Source organism: Mus pahari, chromosome 9, assembly GCF_900095145.1.
Source record: "Mus pahari chromosome 9, PAHARI_EIJ_v1.1, whole genome shotgun sequence".
NCBI lineage: Eukaryota > Metazoa > Chordata > Mammalia > Rodentia > Muridae > Mus > Mus pahari.
In genome coordinates, this window is record NC_034598.1 from 8497668 (window position 1) to 8511121 (window position 13454).

The 13454-nt window shown below is 53.0% G+C and overlaps 1 protein-coding gene across 2 annotated transcripts in view; it reads right to left on the reverse strand.

Moving 5' to 3' along the window:
* Foxo3 (forkhead box O3) overlaps positions 1-7311 on the reverse strand; it is a 91996-nt gene extending 84685 nt beyond the window's left edge. Inside the window, exons 1-2 of one of the 2 annotated variants that reach the window (XM_021204853.1) lie at positions 7114-7311; positions 5396-6125 (exon numbers count right to left, since the gene is read on the reverse strand). In XM_021204853.1, coding sequence (XP_021060512.1) covers positions 5396-6013 — 618 coding nt within the window. In that variant the 5' untranslated portion in view covers positions 6014-6125; positions 7114-7311. Of the gene's footprint in view, positions 1-5395; positions 6126-6707; positions 6885-7113 lie in introns of those variants that run through there. The other variant, XM_029542473.1, reaches the window with a different exon arrangement.
* Between the last annotated feature and the right edge of the window lie 6143 nt (positions 7312-13454).

Sequence of the window (13454 nt, forward strand, 5' to 3'; positions counted from 1 at the left end):
ATGGGGTGGGGTGAGGGTGGGGGTGCGGAGCCACGCCTATGAGAGTCGGCTTAGAGGAAGGGGGAGGAGCCAAATAGAGCAAATGAAGCAGGAGCTTGCAGAACTGGAAGCAAACTGCACTGACAGAAGCAGCTGGGAAACCAGAGAGTCTAGCAGCAGTGCTCTCCACAGCATGGTGCTCTGCACTCCTGTGCACACACTTTAACCACACCCCAGCAAGCTGTGAAACCCTGACCCGGTCACCCGTGCTCCTGACCTGGTACTTCACCAGAAAGAAATGAGACCGCCCTTGTGTGACCCCTTTTAGTTAAGTGAAAAGCAGTGCGGATGAGTCAGCTCTATCCAGTTCCACACCCCCAGGGGACTGGCCTCCCTGAACGAGGCCTCATCAACAGAACTGAAGAGCTCACATCCATGCAAGGATGCAGGTGAGCTCTAGTACAGGTGGACTCTGGGAAACTCGGCCTTCTCTCAAACAGACAAACTCTAGGCCGCATGCCACAGAGGCCTTGCATCTACCTAGCAAGCTCAAAATGACCTGCACGCAGCCAAGGGGCAGCTCTAACCCAAGGGTCTGCCGTCTGCAACTGCCTCTCAGCAGGAGAGGCACTAAGGAAACAGAAATACACATGCACAGGACGCCAAGGGTGAGCAAGACGAACACGCTCACAAAACAGCTTTCCTGTTAGCAGCTTGTCTCTGCCCTCTGGACCTTAAACTCCTGTGTACTGGAATGTTATCCGCCATATACTACCATCGTTTCCCTGGAGCTGGGCAGAATGCCCCACCCCTGGACAGTATGCTTTTAATTACCATGGGCTCTGATGGATGTGATGCTAAGGATTTTCACTGTGCTGCCTTCAAGTCACTTATGACCAAGCTGGAATGGCAGTTCCAAAAAACATAAAACACTTTTGGGTGTCTGCTCCCCAGTTCTTTCTAAAGCAGCCATAAGGCAAACTGGACTAGACTCCTCAATATGTGGCACATAATAATAATAATAATAATAATAATAATAATAATAATAAATTAGTCAAGAAGAAGATCAAGTTTGTCTCTCAAAGGAAAGATATTACAACAAAATAAATTCCATTTTCTCTCCAGCCCTAGAAACCCAGACTCAGACACCAGCAATGGATAAAAGGTGAACTCACCCCGGGCCTACCAGGCTTATCTCTATATTATCAGCAAGCTTGGGTGGGTGTCTGCTAAGTTTTTTTCTAGTCCAAGTAAAAGACTCCTTTAGTAGACAAGGCCCTTTTCATTATCTTTTAGATAAACTATCTGGTATGTTTATTTATGAAGCAGAAGCACAACACTAAAACGTTTATCTTCAATATGTTCTATGGTATCGTTTCCTTAAAATAGAACCCTCCTAAAGTCTCCTAAAAATAAGCGTGCTACAGTTTCATTTTCTGAGGAGATAAACACGGGAAAACACACTTAGCTTCGTTCTGAAGTCTTTCTGTTACATGGGGTTCAAAGATCAAAGTCTAAAAGGTCCAATTTCTTCACTTCATAGGTCAATGACACAGCTTTGCAAAAGAGGAAAACAGTCCCCAGTGCAGGCAGTGGGACAGTAGAAAGAGGAAGCCTGTTACTGAGAATCACTGACAAAGACACGCTGCCAGAGGAAATTACGAAACAAAGGCCAAGCAGAAGACAAGATTCTTCACACAAAACTGCAACTGGCCTTTTGGTACTGGAAGGGGACAAAGATCAAACTGCAAACCAAGATGGAATTACCGCTATGTCATTTTGAAATTTAAAATGAAATTTGCAAACAAACTGCATTAAAATAACATGTTCTTAATACAGTATACTGAAGTCTCCCCAGGGTTCCTTCCAGGAAGTAGCATGGGCTGGTCAACGCTCATCTTTTCTTTTTACCTTGCAACAATCAGGAAGGCACACTTCCCATAAAGATTCCAACTTGGAAGACTGGCCTGGCCCTCTGCACTACAGCAGAGGTCATCACACAGCAGGTACCCCACAGAAATGCAAGGCTCTTTAGCAGCCGGCCCTAACCCATGAGGAATGAGTGAGTGTAGAGTAAATGATAGGCAGGGGTTCCTGGTAAACCCTAGAGCGCTTGGGGCCTCCCAAACGACAGGGCTCGAGCTACATTAACTACAGCGCACTCCCCGTAAACTTAATCTGAATAAAGGAACCTTTCCTCCCACAACCGCGTCTGGCTGTTCCCTCCACTCTAATGCCCGAGGTAAGGGACCTTGGAGATAGCCATCCCCCTCCTGGGGAGCATGCACAGAGCGAGGGCTTCCTCTTTGTTAAAATGCTATCTTTTGCCGTTTGTGCTACTTCAGATTTCCTAAGCAATCACACTGTAGGATGACATATCCTGCAGCTACCAAAACATGACCCCTTTGCTTGGACTCCAGTGTGCCCTTCTGAAGCCTAAATGACGGCTGGGGGGTTGGGGTGGGGCAAATGGGCTTCTCGGGGAAGCAAAAAGGCTTTAAGGATTTAAAGCAAGCAGTGTGAAAAGGCCCAGAGAGTGGCCGGGACACCTGTAGCTGCTAATCAGCCCTGTACAACCTGTGCTCTGAGAACAGTCTTTAAGCTCTTCAGCAACCAAAGAATGGAACTACGTCAGCAAGCTGCATCCTGGCTGTAAGTTAGAATCACCTGAGGAACGAAAGCAGAAAAGTGCCAATGCTAAGTCACACATGAGTCTAATCCTACCAAAAGCTCTGAGCACGAGTATTTCTCAGTTGTTCCCAGGTAATTCTAAAAAGCCAACCAATGCTGAAAATGACTGGTCTACATTGCAACTCCAAGGCGTCTTTAATTCTGTAATTCTGGCTTCTTCAGGCAGTCTTTCTATGATGTAGTCCTGGAACTCACCATGTAGACCAGGCTAGTTTCAAAGTCAAGGTCTGCCCACCTCTGCCTCCCAAGTGCTGTGACTAAAGAAGCCCACCATTAAGCCCTGGCTTCATTCTGTAATCACCTAACGTTCTGGCCCAAAAAGCCACTGTATGCAAACATCTGCAGGTTAACCTGAATTCTAGACATTTTTAGAAGCTAAAAATCCTAAAGTACAACTCACAATGAAAGTCCTGTGGTTAAAGCACAGGTTTCTAAAATGGCCACACATCACAGGAGTCGGTTCCTAAATTCAGATGCACAGGCGTAGGTCACATTAGCTCCTGACCCCTCTCCCCCTTACCTTCCAGCCCCACTAAACCAGCAGACAAAAAAGGCTGGCATTAGTCATAGCCAGTGTATAAACCTGGCCAGCCAGTCAGCCTCCTGTTCAAAGGGCCTTCTTTCCCCATCATTAAAGATATGGAAGTGCCTGCACGGCTGCTTCCTTTGATGAAGGACATCTTACAAAAACTGCAACTAAATTATATTCCTTCAAGTCTTCAAGGATTCCATGACACATAGCCTTAAAATTAAAGCAAAAATCATCATAAAACATATGCCCTGAATTAAACATAGTAAGCCTAATTCTACGGGCAATTTCCCATATGGCTTTAGTTGAAGCAAGATAGCGGTAAAAGAGAAATCTCTGAGGCAAACAATAATAACAATAATAACACGACCACCATGACCACCCACATGACCATGTCCCCTTGAGGCAAACAATGACAACACGGCCACCCACATGACCATGTCCCCTTGGCGCTACTGAAAACCTAAAACGAAAGTATGGACCAAACTCAACTGTGGCTCCTTTTGGTAACCACTTTCAGAAGTAAATCTAAAAAATAATTACAGCCACAAACATACAAAACTGGTTATTTTTATAAGCATAATAACTACTTATAGAATTAAATTACTTTTGAAATCCTAAAAAAAAAAAAAAAAAAAATCAGTGGGGGCTAGGGAGATGGCTCCGAGGGTAAAGGTGCTTGCCCCAAACCTAATGATCTGAGTCCAACTGAATCCACTTGCTGGAAAGAGAGAACCACTCCAAAAGTTGTCTTCTGACTTACACATGCTATCACATTAGCAATACTTCCAAACAGAACCTCGTCCTTTCTGTAAACAACCCCAGCCTCACACATGCACTATTCCTTCCTTTGAAAATCAACAAAACTGGATCAAATATAAGCTTTTAACGTCAGAAATGAGATGGGTTTGTGGAATAGTGTCAAAGCACACATTTTGCTTTTAAACCGTCCATGCAAGGCTCTTCAGTACCAGACACTTTTTCAAGTCACTTTATCTGCAAGGCTCTTCCAGAGGGTTTATTTCAAGTCTCCACAAAGATGAGCTGTTCTTATTTATACACCTAGAGACCTAGAAGCCAGAAGCCACAGAGCTCGAAGTGACAGCGAAGTAGGAAAGGAAGGAAACTGCAAGCAAGAGCAACTGCTGAGTGACTTCGCTCCAGGGACATGAGGCTGCGGTTGCTGTCAGGGAAGTGGGCTTGGAGGTGCCCTGAAGAGCAGGGCAGCCCAGCAGGGGACCAGGAGCCAACCTCTTTGGATGCCCAACTGCAGGAAGTCATTACATCATAGGCCTTTCCTCACCTCTCTCCCTACCGCGTGTCGGGTGCCCCAGGAGGCTGAAAGGGAACATAAGAGTCTCTCTGGCTCCTTTATAGATAGAAGCCATTATGGCCCAACCCTGCTATCAGCTCCTCCCTCTCTCCCTCCCACATAGGCAAAGCTCTGACCGGAGTCCCCGACACGTGACACCGACTCGACCACTGCCCGCAGCAGCATAGACCTCCAGCGGAGCAGCAGGTGTAGCCAGCACACTTTTCGATGACAAACCCGACCTGTTTCAAGCCCCAAAGCATTTCAGAGGCTACCTGCTGGCAGCTTGCTGGAGTGACGTCTCTAAAGAGCAAAAGGGTGTGAGGAAAGGCGTGAGAGGCGGCCAGGGAACAGTCTGCAATCATTGCTTTTTCTAATCGGATCGATTTGCCTGTTGGTGTCAACACCCACAAGCACAAGTTGGACCAAAGAGCCTCACTCAGTTTGCTAGTATCGTGCTCCTGCCACTGCCTTGAACGCTGTCCCAAACACTCCCCCACACACGCCTTCCCTCCACCCACACCGTCCTCGGTGCATCCTACTTCCACCTCCTGTATTCCAAAGTTGGCCACGGAGCTACCTCCTCCCCGCAGCCGAGGTAATCCAGCACGTACATATGTCTCAGTCCTTCCTCCTTAGTGTCCCTTACCCACAGCCTACTCATCTGGGCATGCCCAAAACTTGCCTAGGACCCTCCCTTCCCACTTTGAGGCCATCCCCAGGCTTCCCTCCTCCAGGAGTCAAAAGAATCCCCCACCCCAAAGCCTCACTGCAAAGCTCCTCTGCCAACCCTCTCCGGACGTCGGCAAACCGACCGCTTCAAAACGCGATTGGCGCTGCGAAGGCCTGGCAGGTCCGACCGCCAGCCCCTGATAGGCACGCACCTTCCAGCCCGCAGAGCTGTTGCTGTCGCCCTTATCCTTGAAGTAGGGCACACAGCGCACCATCCACTCGTAGATCTGGGACAAAGTGAGCCGTTTGTCCGGGGAGCTCTCGATAGCGCGGGTGATCAGGTCGGCGTAGGACAGGTTCCCCCAGGCATTCCGCCGCGAGGAGCATTTCCTTGGTTGCCCAGAGCCCCCAGCCGCCCCCGGCTGCGGCGGTGGCAGTGGCTGCTGAGGCTGCAGCTGCGTCGGCGTGCCCCCACTCAGCGCGCCTGCGGCGGAGGCTGGCCCGGACCCGAGGTCCTGCCCTCCTGGAGCCAGCAGCATGGCCGAATCCTCGAGGAGCAGCCCGGAGCCCAGCGTGCTGCTCACGCCGCCACCGATCACCATGGCCGAGCTGGCTCGGCCGCCGCCGTCCTCGTCGTCTTCATCGTCGTCCTCCTCGGGGATCATGGAGTCTGCGGCCGTCTCCCCCGAGGGCTTGGCCGGGCTCGCCTGCAACTCCGGCCTCTGCAGGGGCCACGTACAGGAGCGTGGCCGACTCTGTGGCTCGAACTCTGGGTCCAGCTCCACTTCGAGCGGAGAGAGCGGGACCGGGGAGGCTGGTGCCTCTGCCATCTTCGCCGCCTGCCCGCCGCCCGCGGCTTGGGCTCTTGTTCTCTCCTCTCGCGCCCAGGCTAGGTGCGGCGGGGGAGGGACAGGGCGCCGCGAAGGCTCGAGCTCCAGCTACCTAGGGAAGCGCGAAGAGAGAGTTGGTTATCCCGTGCTGGAGCCTAGTCCGCGGAGACTCCTCGCCCGCGGCCGCGGCCGCCACCTAGAGCGGATAGACCCGGGGACGTGCGTCCCGCGAACCTGGCGCAGCAGACGCCGCCCCCTGGCCCGGCCGCCTGGGAGACGCGAGCGAATCGACGGCCCCGCGCGGGGCAGCCCCCTCCCCCGCTGCCGTCGCCAGAACCGTAGGTCTCTCCCGGACTAGGTGGCGGGGCGGAGGGGGGAGGGGCGCCCCAGGGGAGGGGTGGCCGCGCCAGCAAGTGTGGGCGGCCTCCGGACCCCAACAGCTCAGCAGCGGTCGGAGGGCGAGCGTGCGTGCGTGCGTTTGTTTATGTTTGGCTCTGGCTCGCTCAAGTGCCTCCCGCGGAGGCGCAGGGGAAGTCGGCAGAGTCCTGGGCTCTTCTCCCGGTCCCCAGCCCTGCGATCCCCCCCCCGCACACCCCTCCCAGGCGAGAGGCCCCCTAGGGCTGGCGCTGGCAACTCCCGTCTTTTCCTCTCCACCCGCGGACCAGCAGGGAGAGCGTGGGGTCTGGGTGCAGACCTGCCAGGGTCACTTCCAACCAGAGAGAGAGGGAGAGGGCCGACCCCGCAGGACTAAGAAGAGCTGAGGTGTCTTTTCTTGGGGACCTGGGGCCCTCCGCCCCCTTCCAGGTCAGAAACGGGAAGGAGGAAGCAAGTGGGAACATAAATCTTCCAACAGGTCGGGAAGCGCCAAATCTCTCGGACTGCACGAAAACCCGGACCAGCACGTTCATCACCTCCTTGCTCCCGCTGCTGCCATCTTGACAGTTCCCCCTTCCCTCAAGTCCTTTAAAGACACTAGCGGGAGAGAAGGGGGGGAGCACACCGAGTCACGGGGAGGGAAAGGGAAGCGCCTGGCCCAGCTCGGAAACAGATCCGGAGTCACTGGAAAGGCGGCCGCCCCGTTGCACAGCTCCGGCGCCTACCTCGGCTCCTTCCCTTCAGGGACGAGGCGGGAGGGCGTACGATTCCGCGCGAGCCCGGGGCACCGCGACGAGGGGACTCTCGGGCCGCCGCCGCAGCCCGCCGGAGGAACCGCCTGTCAGCCTGTGCCGCGCCGCCGCCTTCCACATTCCTCCTCCTCCCTTCCACGAGCAGGGCGGCCGCGGCAGCAGCACAAAGTTATAGACACTCGCAGGGAGCCTCAACCTAGGCTGACGGCGGGGCGGGTCCCCGCCCAGGGGGAGGGCTGGGGCGGGGGCCGGGACTGCTGCTGTGCGTGCGTGGGGGAGTGCGCGCGTGTGCGCCCTCGCGCCTGCGCGGGGCTGCGGGCGTGGGGGGCGCGGGAGCGCGCGCGGGGCGGGACTCGGCCGGGCTCCCGCAGCCCTCCGTGCGGGGCTCCCGCGCTCTCCTGGGGACCTCAGCGGCCACGCTGGCCCGGGACGGGAGGCCAGGTCGGAGCACGCCACTGCGCGCCGCCACCGCCGCCGCGCTCTCGGCCTTGGGGCCCTGCGTTTGGCTCGTGGGTCCCTGGCCTGCCCGTGGGTGCGTGGGGTCGGAGCCCGCCCCAGATCGGGTTTCTTATTGGAACCTGACACCAGGTAACACCCGGGTGAAGCCGGCAGCCGCAGGTGACAAGGGTTACCTGGGCGTGGAAACGCTGGCCGGCGAAGATAGCGCCCAGAGGTGTGTACTGGCCCCTCGCCTGGGCCGCCCGGCCACAGTCGTGCTTCGCTTTCCACGAGTGTTAAGGCTAACCGGGAAAAGTGCAACTCGGGAAGAAAAGTACAGTGCGCCCCAGTCCTGAGCGCAGGAGCAGGGGATACCTAACTGGAAGCGGGCAACAGTTTCCTTCTGCTTAGGCAGCCGATTGCGTGCTTGACTTTTCCAAGTCCGTAGACGTCAGCTAGCACCTTCACGGTCCCTTCTCCCACGATGCGTGCCTCCGGGCCGCACCGTGTGCTTCTCTGCGCCACCTGCGCCATGCATACCAAAAGTCTACCGTGCATTCCGGTTCATGTGTAGCTTTCAAAACAAAACCCTCTCAGTCTCTGCAGCTAAAGTCTGGGCTCCGCCTCAACCCAGCACCCCAAAAGAGCCTGCAGAGGCCGCCCACCCCGGAACTCCGGCCTCCGGGCTTTCCGCGCGACCCGTCACTCAAGTGACGTGAGGCCCCGCCCCTGCACCAAGCTAGTTCGACGCGTACAAACAGATGATGTCATTGTCTCTACACGCGCGTGACCCCGGAGCCCTGCGCCGCGTCGCCATTCGCTGCGCGGCTTCCTCGTCAAGCCACGCCGCGCGCTGACTGGCCGCCGCCGCGAGTCTCTGGGCTCCAGACGCCCCTCTCTCCTCTTCGCCCCCGCCCCCCAGCAAATAATAAACAATCGAGTAAAATTGCAAGGACGGAGGGGCGGGAGAGCGGAGGCGCTCCGAGTGGCGGCCTTCGGCGCGCAGACGGCGGGAGGACGAGAGGAGGACTGCGCGGGGAGGAGGGGAAGGAGGTAGGGAGCGGACCTGAGCCGCACGCTCCGTCAGGGCGAGAAACTTTGAGAACCTCGGCGGGGCCGGCCTGCCAGCCCGGCGGGCGCTAGGACCCCAGGGCCCTGGCGAGATGGGCGGGGCGGAGCCTGGCTGCGCAGAGCCCGTGGGCGGAGCCTGGCGGCACGTGCGGGAGGCGGGGGCGCGCTGCTCGTGCTCGCGGGGGGCGCGCAGCCCCGGCGGCCGGCGCGGCGCGCTTGTTTACCAGCACACGTGTGTGTTATTTTTGCAATGGAATGTGGGGCTGGCTGGACCGCTGGCGCGTGGGGCCGCCCGCGTCGGCGGAGGGACGCAGCGAGGCCCGCGCGGACGCGGCCTCCCCGGGCGCTGTTTGCCAGGAAGCCCGGCTGGCCCGGAACCCGCTTCCCGCATAGCCCAGAAGTTCGGACCACGCGTCAGGACGGCGACATTCTCGCGCTACCCAAGCAGCTGCAGGGACCAAGGGCGCCGACCGAAAAACACTGCGGCCTCTGCGTGCTCTTGGGGCTCCTGCCTCCACCAGAACAAAGCAACTGCTTTAGACACACACCGGTGCACACACCTGCACCACAAGGTGGACACGGAACACCCTGCGTGGTCTGTGCCCTTGCTACAAATATCCCCAATCCTTTGGTGCAGGTTTTCGGGCTGCATTTCCTCACCTTGGCTTGTCTTTGGAAAGGGGAGCTGAGGAAAGGAATTCTGCCTTTTAGGGTTGCTATGCTACCTTAGGACCCGCCTCTGTCCTTCCGAGTCTCCTCCACTAATAAGCCCGGAACTTGATTTCGATGTACAGCCTGGCAATGTAGATGGTGATGTGGGATCACAAATTAAGCTTTGAGTGTCTGTGCCTCAAATGGGTGGGGATTTGTGCAGAAAAGTTAGGGTTTATTACCCGGAATCTGGTGTTAGGCTCTGTGCCCAGGTCCAGAAGGCCAGCTCAAACGCCAAAGACTTCACTCACTGTTTTTAATATATATATATATCTGCTATGAAAGAAATCCATACATCTGTAAGTCTAAGCAGTTTGTCCCATTAAAGTACAGAGTATCCTAACAGCATGCAGATATTTGGGACTTTTTACAAGAGTTTGTGGATTCATTGAGAGCATTCTGACCCTGACGGTAGGGAATGGGGACCAGGCACTCGATGCCATTTATCTTAAAGACTTACAGTCTTGATTGGTGCCACAAGAAATATATAAAAGTTAAATATTTCAAGAGTTTGAAGTCAATACAAGACAAACGAGGACATGTAAATGTTAACTGTCAGATGTATGTGTTTCACCCAAGGGATTTATCCCTGATGATAGTTCCCATGAGAAAAGTTTTCACACACACACACACACACACACACACAGGCACACTGAACCTTATGCATGGTTCCCTCTGTTTTTTCCTTTGTAGACATCCTGATCTATCTCCATTCTTCCCACGACCTTTGTTTTCACCTAAAACATTATTTTTATAGAAAAGCTGAGGACATATAGTGAGTGTTGGCCCAGTCGAATGCTTGCATTATCTTTAAGGTAGACTTCTTTTTTTGCTGTTAAGACTGGGTGGGTCTCATGTAATCCAGGCTGCCCTTGAACTCACTATGTAACCAAAGTCAGCCTTGAATTTCTGACCTTCTTACCTCCTGAGTGGAGATGACAGATATGTGGCACCATGTCCAGCTAAGATTTAAAAAAAAAAAAAAAATTCATCAAAATTTCCCCCACCTCTTACTGACAATGTTTTATATGTATTTTTTCTTTGAATGATTTAAGGTGGTGGTTATCCATTTTTATGTAATCCAGGTACTAAAGGAACAATATTTTAAGACTTTAACTTGAGTAAGATGAATAAAAGCTTCGACGGGGCTAGGAAGAGGTACAGGCTCAGCCTCCTTAGGAACCACTGTGGTAAACTTAGCTCAGTGCTCCCTGTAGGCAGGCGGTGGTGCTCCACTCCCACCCCACAGCCCATATTCTTGGAGCTCAGCATGCTGCACACCAGAAAGTGCTTCCTTTTCTTCTGAGTTGGCTTCTGTTTTCCCAACAAACATGTGACCCAGCTGAGGAGAGAGCTCCAAACATGAAGGCATGTGGCTGCGCCCCAGTCTCGCCCTCTCCTCTCTCAGCAAAGGTCATAGCAGATGTCTTCCTTAAGCATGGGGTAGCAGCACTCAGCGTGAGTGTCCTGGGGGATGTCATTCTGGGTGGACTTTTCTCCTCACTTGCTCCCTGAGAGAATCTCTGCCTCCTCCTGTCTTTTTTATTTTTTTTAATACTTCCATGTTTTGTAAGTCAGGTTGGCTTCTTTGTAAAAGATTTATTTACTTTATGTTTACGAGTACACTGTAGCTGTCCATAGACACACCAGAAGAGGGCTTCGATCCCATCACAGATGGTTGTGGTTACTATGTAGTTGCTGGGAATGGAATGCAGGAGTCAGTGCTCTCATACTCTCTGAGCCATCTCTCCAGCCTGCCTCCTCCTGCTTTTGCTTCTCATTTGCTGTCACAGGCATGCCCTGTTAACATGCCCTGGAAATCTTCTAACAGTGACTGCCTGCAGTTCATTTGGAAGACAAACATGGATCTAAGAGGACCTGGAGCCCCAACACCATCAGCATAAGTGAGAGGATGCTAAGTAGAAATGAGTTCTGCTGTGACATTAGGAGCATTCGGTGATAAGAAAATTAAGAGTCTAAGCTCTTGAACTCAGCCTGACTCCTTTGTTACCAGCTCTTGACTTTGGAGAGGTTTTTGGCCCTGGAGCCCCAGTCCCAGATTGGGTCAATTGGCCTTATAGATCAAAAGCATTAGGGTTAGAATTACTTACTGAAGAGGTGTCATACATGAAGATGGGGTAGGAAGATGGCTCAGCCTAGAACCATGATTTCTGGCAAGTCTGATGGCCTTTGGTCCCTTAGACGACGTGATGAAAGGAAAACGGAGCCAGTTCTGATGGTGCACACCTTTCATCCCTGCATTCAGGAGGCGGAGGCAGGTGGATCATTGTGAGTTTAGGACCCGTCTGGTCTATAGAGTAAGTTTCAGGATAGCCAGAGCTACACAGAGAAACCCTGTGTCAAAAAAACAAAACAAAACCAAAAAAAGAAAGAAAACTGACTTCTACACATTGCCCTCTGACCTCCATATGCCCACCATAAAAGGTTTGTGGTTGAGGTAGGTGTGTATGTGTGTGTGTGTGTGTGTGTGTGTATCACACACTGAGAACAGAGTGGCTTTGAAGGTTTTTTCCAACATTCGCCAGGCAAGTCAAAGGCAGGGATGCCGGAGACCCTAACACAGGAACCACTCTGTGTATATTCCTGTGTTCACTCCCTGTAGTGACTAGCTCCTTCCAAGCAGGAAAAAGACAGGGCATTTACCTGATTCCACTGGAGGAGGCGGTCCATCCGTGAACCATCTAAAGAGTTTCTCTCTGAAACAGCATGCCAGGGCAGAGACCATCCCTAAAGGACATTGCCTCAGGACTCAAGGTGAGTGACAGCCTTGGAGTCAGGTTCAGAGCTCACAGCAGGTGTGTGACAATCAGCCTTGCTGTTTCCCCCAGCCACTGCAGAGGAGAGGGAGCCCCAGGTCCCCAGCGCTTCCCCAGGCAGCCCAGAGCTTTGGGTGTCTGCAGATCTGCCCAAGTGGCTGCTTTGCAGAGCTCTCCTGTGGTTTGTAATATTGTTGCCAGCGTTTTAAAGAAATGAGGTTTACCTGAAATATAGATTTATAGCTCTTGAAATCGCGGAAGATCTGGCGACAGTGGCTTCTACACTCTGTCAGGCCTCCTGTCCATCCCTCATCTGTGCATCTTCACTGCTCTCTGGGTGTTCACTTAACCCCTCAACGTGTACCTGACATTGTGCTGTGGCAGGTGTTGTACTTTGCAGTTCATCCAGGTAGCTATGTTGTTTGGATGGACACTGGGGGCTGTTTGCACCCCCAAAAGTACAGCATGTCAAGCCTGCCTGCCCCCTCCCATCTTCTTGTCTCTCAGTCAGCTTCTTAGGCAGTGTATTGTCCCCCCCAACGTCTTCTGCCCCTCGTCTCACATTCTGAACTAGAGGTTTGTTCTAAATAAAAAGTAAAGGACAGGAGCTGGCTGTAGTGACACGTGCCGGTAATCCCAGGATGCCAGAGGCTGGACCAGAAGCTCCAAGCCAGTCTGGAGCAGGGGGACAATGCTGAAGGACACGGGCACCCTTGGGAACACGATTTCCGGTGAGGACCAGAGAGACTGTCAGCAGTTAAGAGTTTTTGCTGCTCTTGCAGGGGACCCAAGGTCGGTTCTCAGCAGCCACCTCAGGTCACTTGTAAGAATGACCCCAACTCTAGGGCATCTGCTGTCATGTGCACACACTATATGTGCTGGGGACCTGTGGCTCCGCTGGCTCCAGCTCCCTCTCCTCTGCAGCGGCTGGGGAAACAGAGCAAGGCTGAGAGCCACATGCGACTCCCATTCCTACACATACTTTTTAAAATAATAATTTTTTTAATATTAAAAAAATCCTGCATCTCAACTCTACTTAGCAACTGATTGTTTCCTAACCTTGTGTTTCAAATCCTTCAGTTCAGTGAGGTGGAGTGCGTAGACACTCAAAATGAACTTGACGAAACCAAACTTGATAAACAACAAAACCAGAAAGGAAAAAAAAAAGGTATTAATATTTTTAAAATTTTAAAGATGAATCATTAGGAAGCAAGAAGATCAGAAACAATGCTTGTCAAAAGATTTTTTTTTTTTTTTAAGGAAAAAGAAGAAAAGAAATCACCAGGCCTTCCTGAGATTGCGAGAACAAGAACTTTA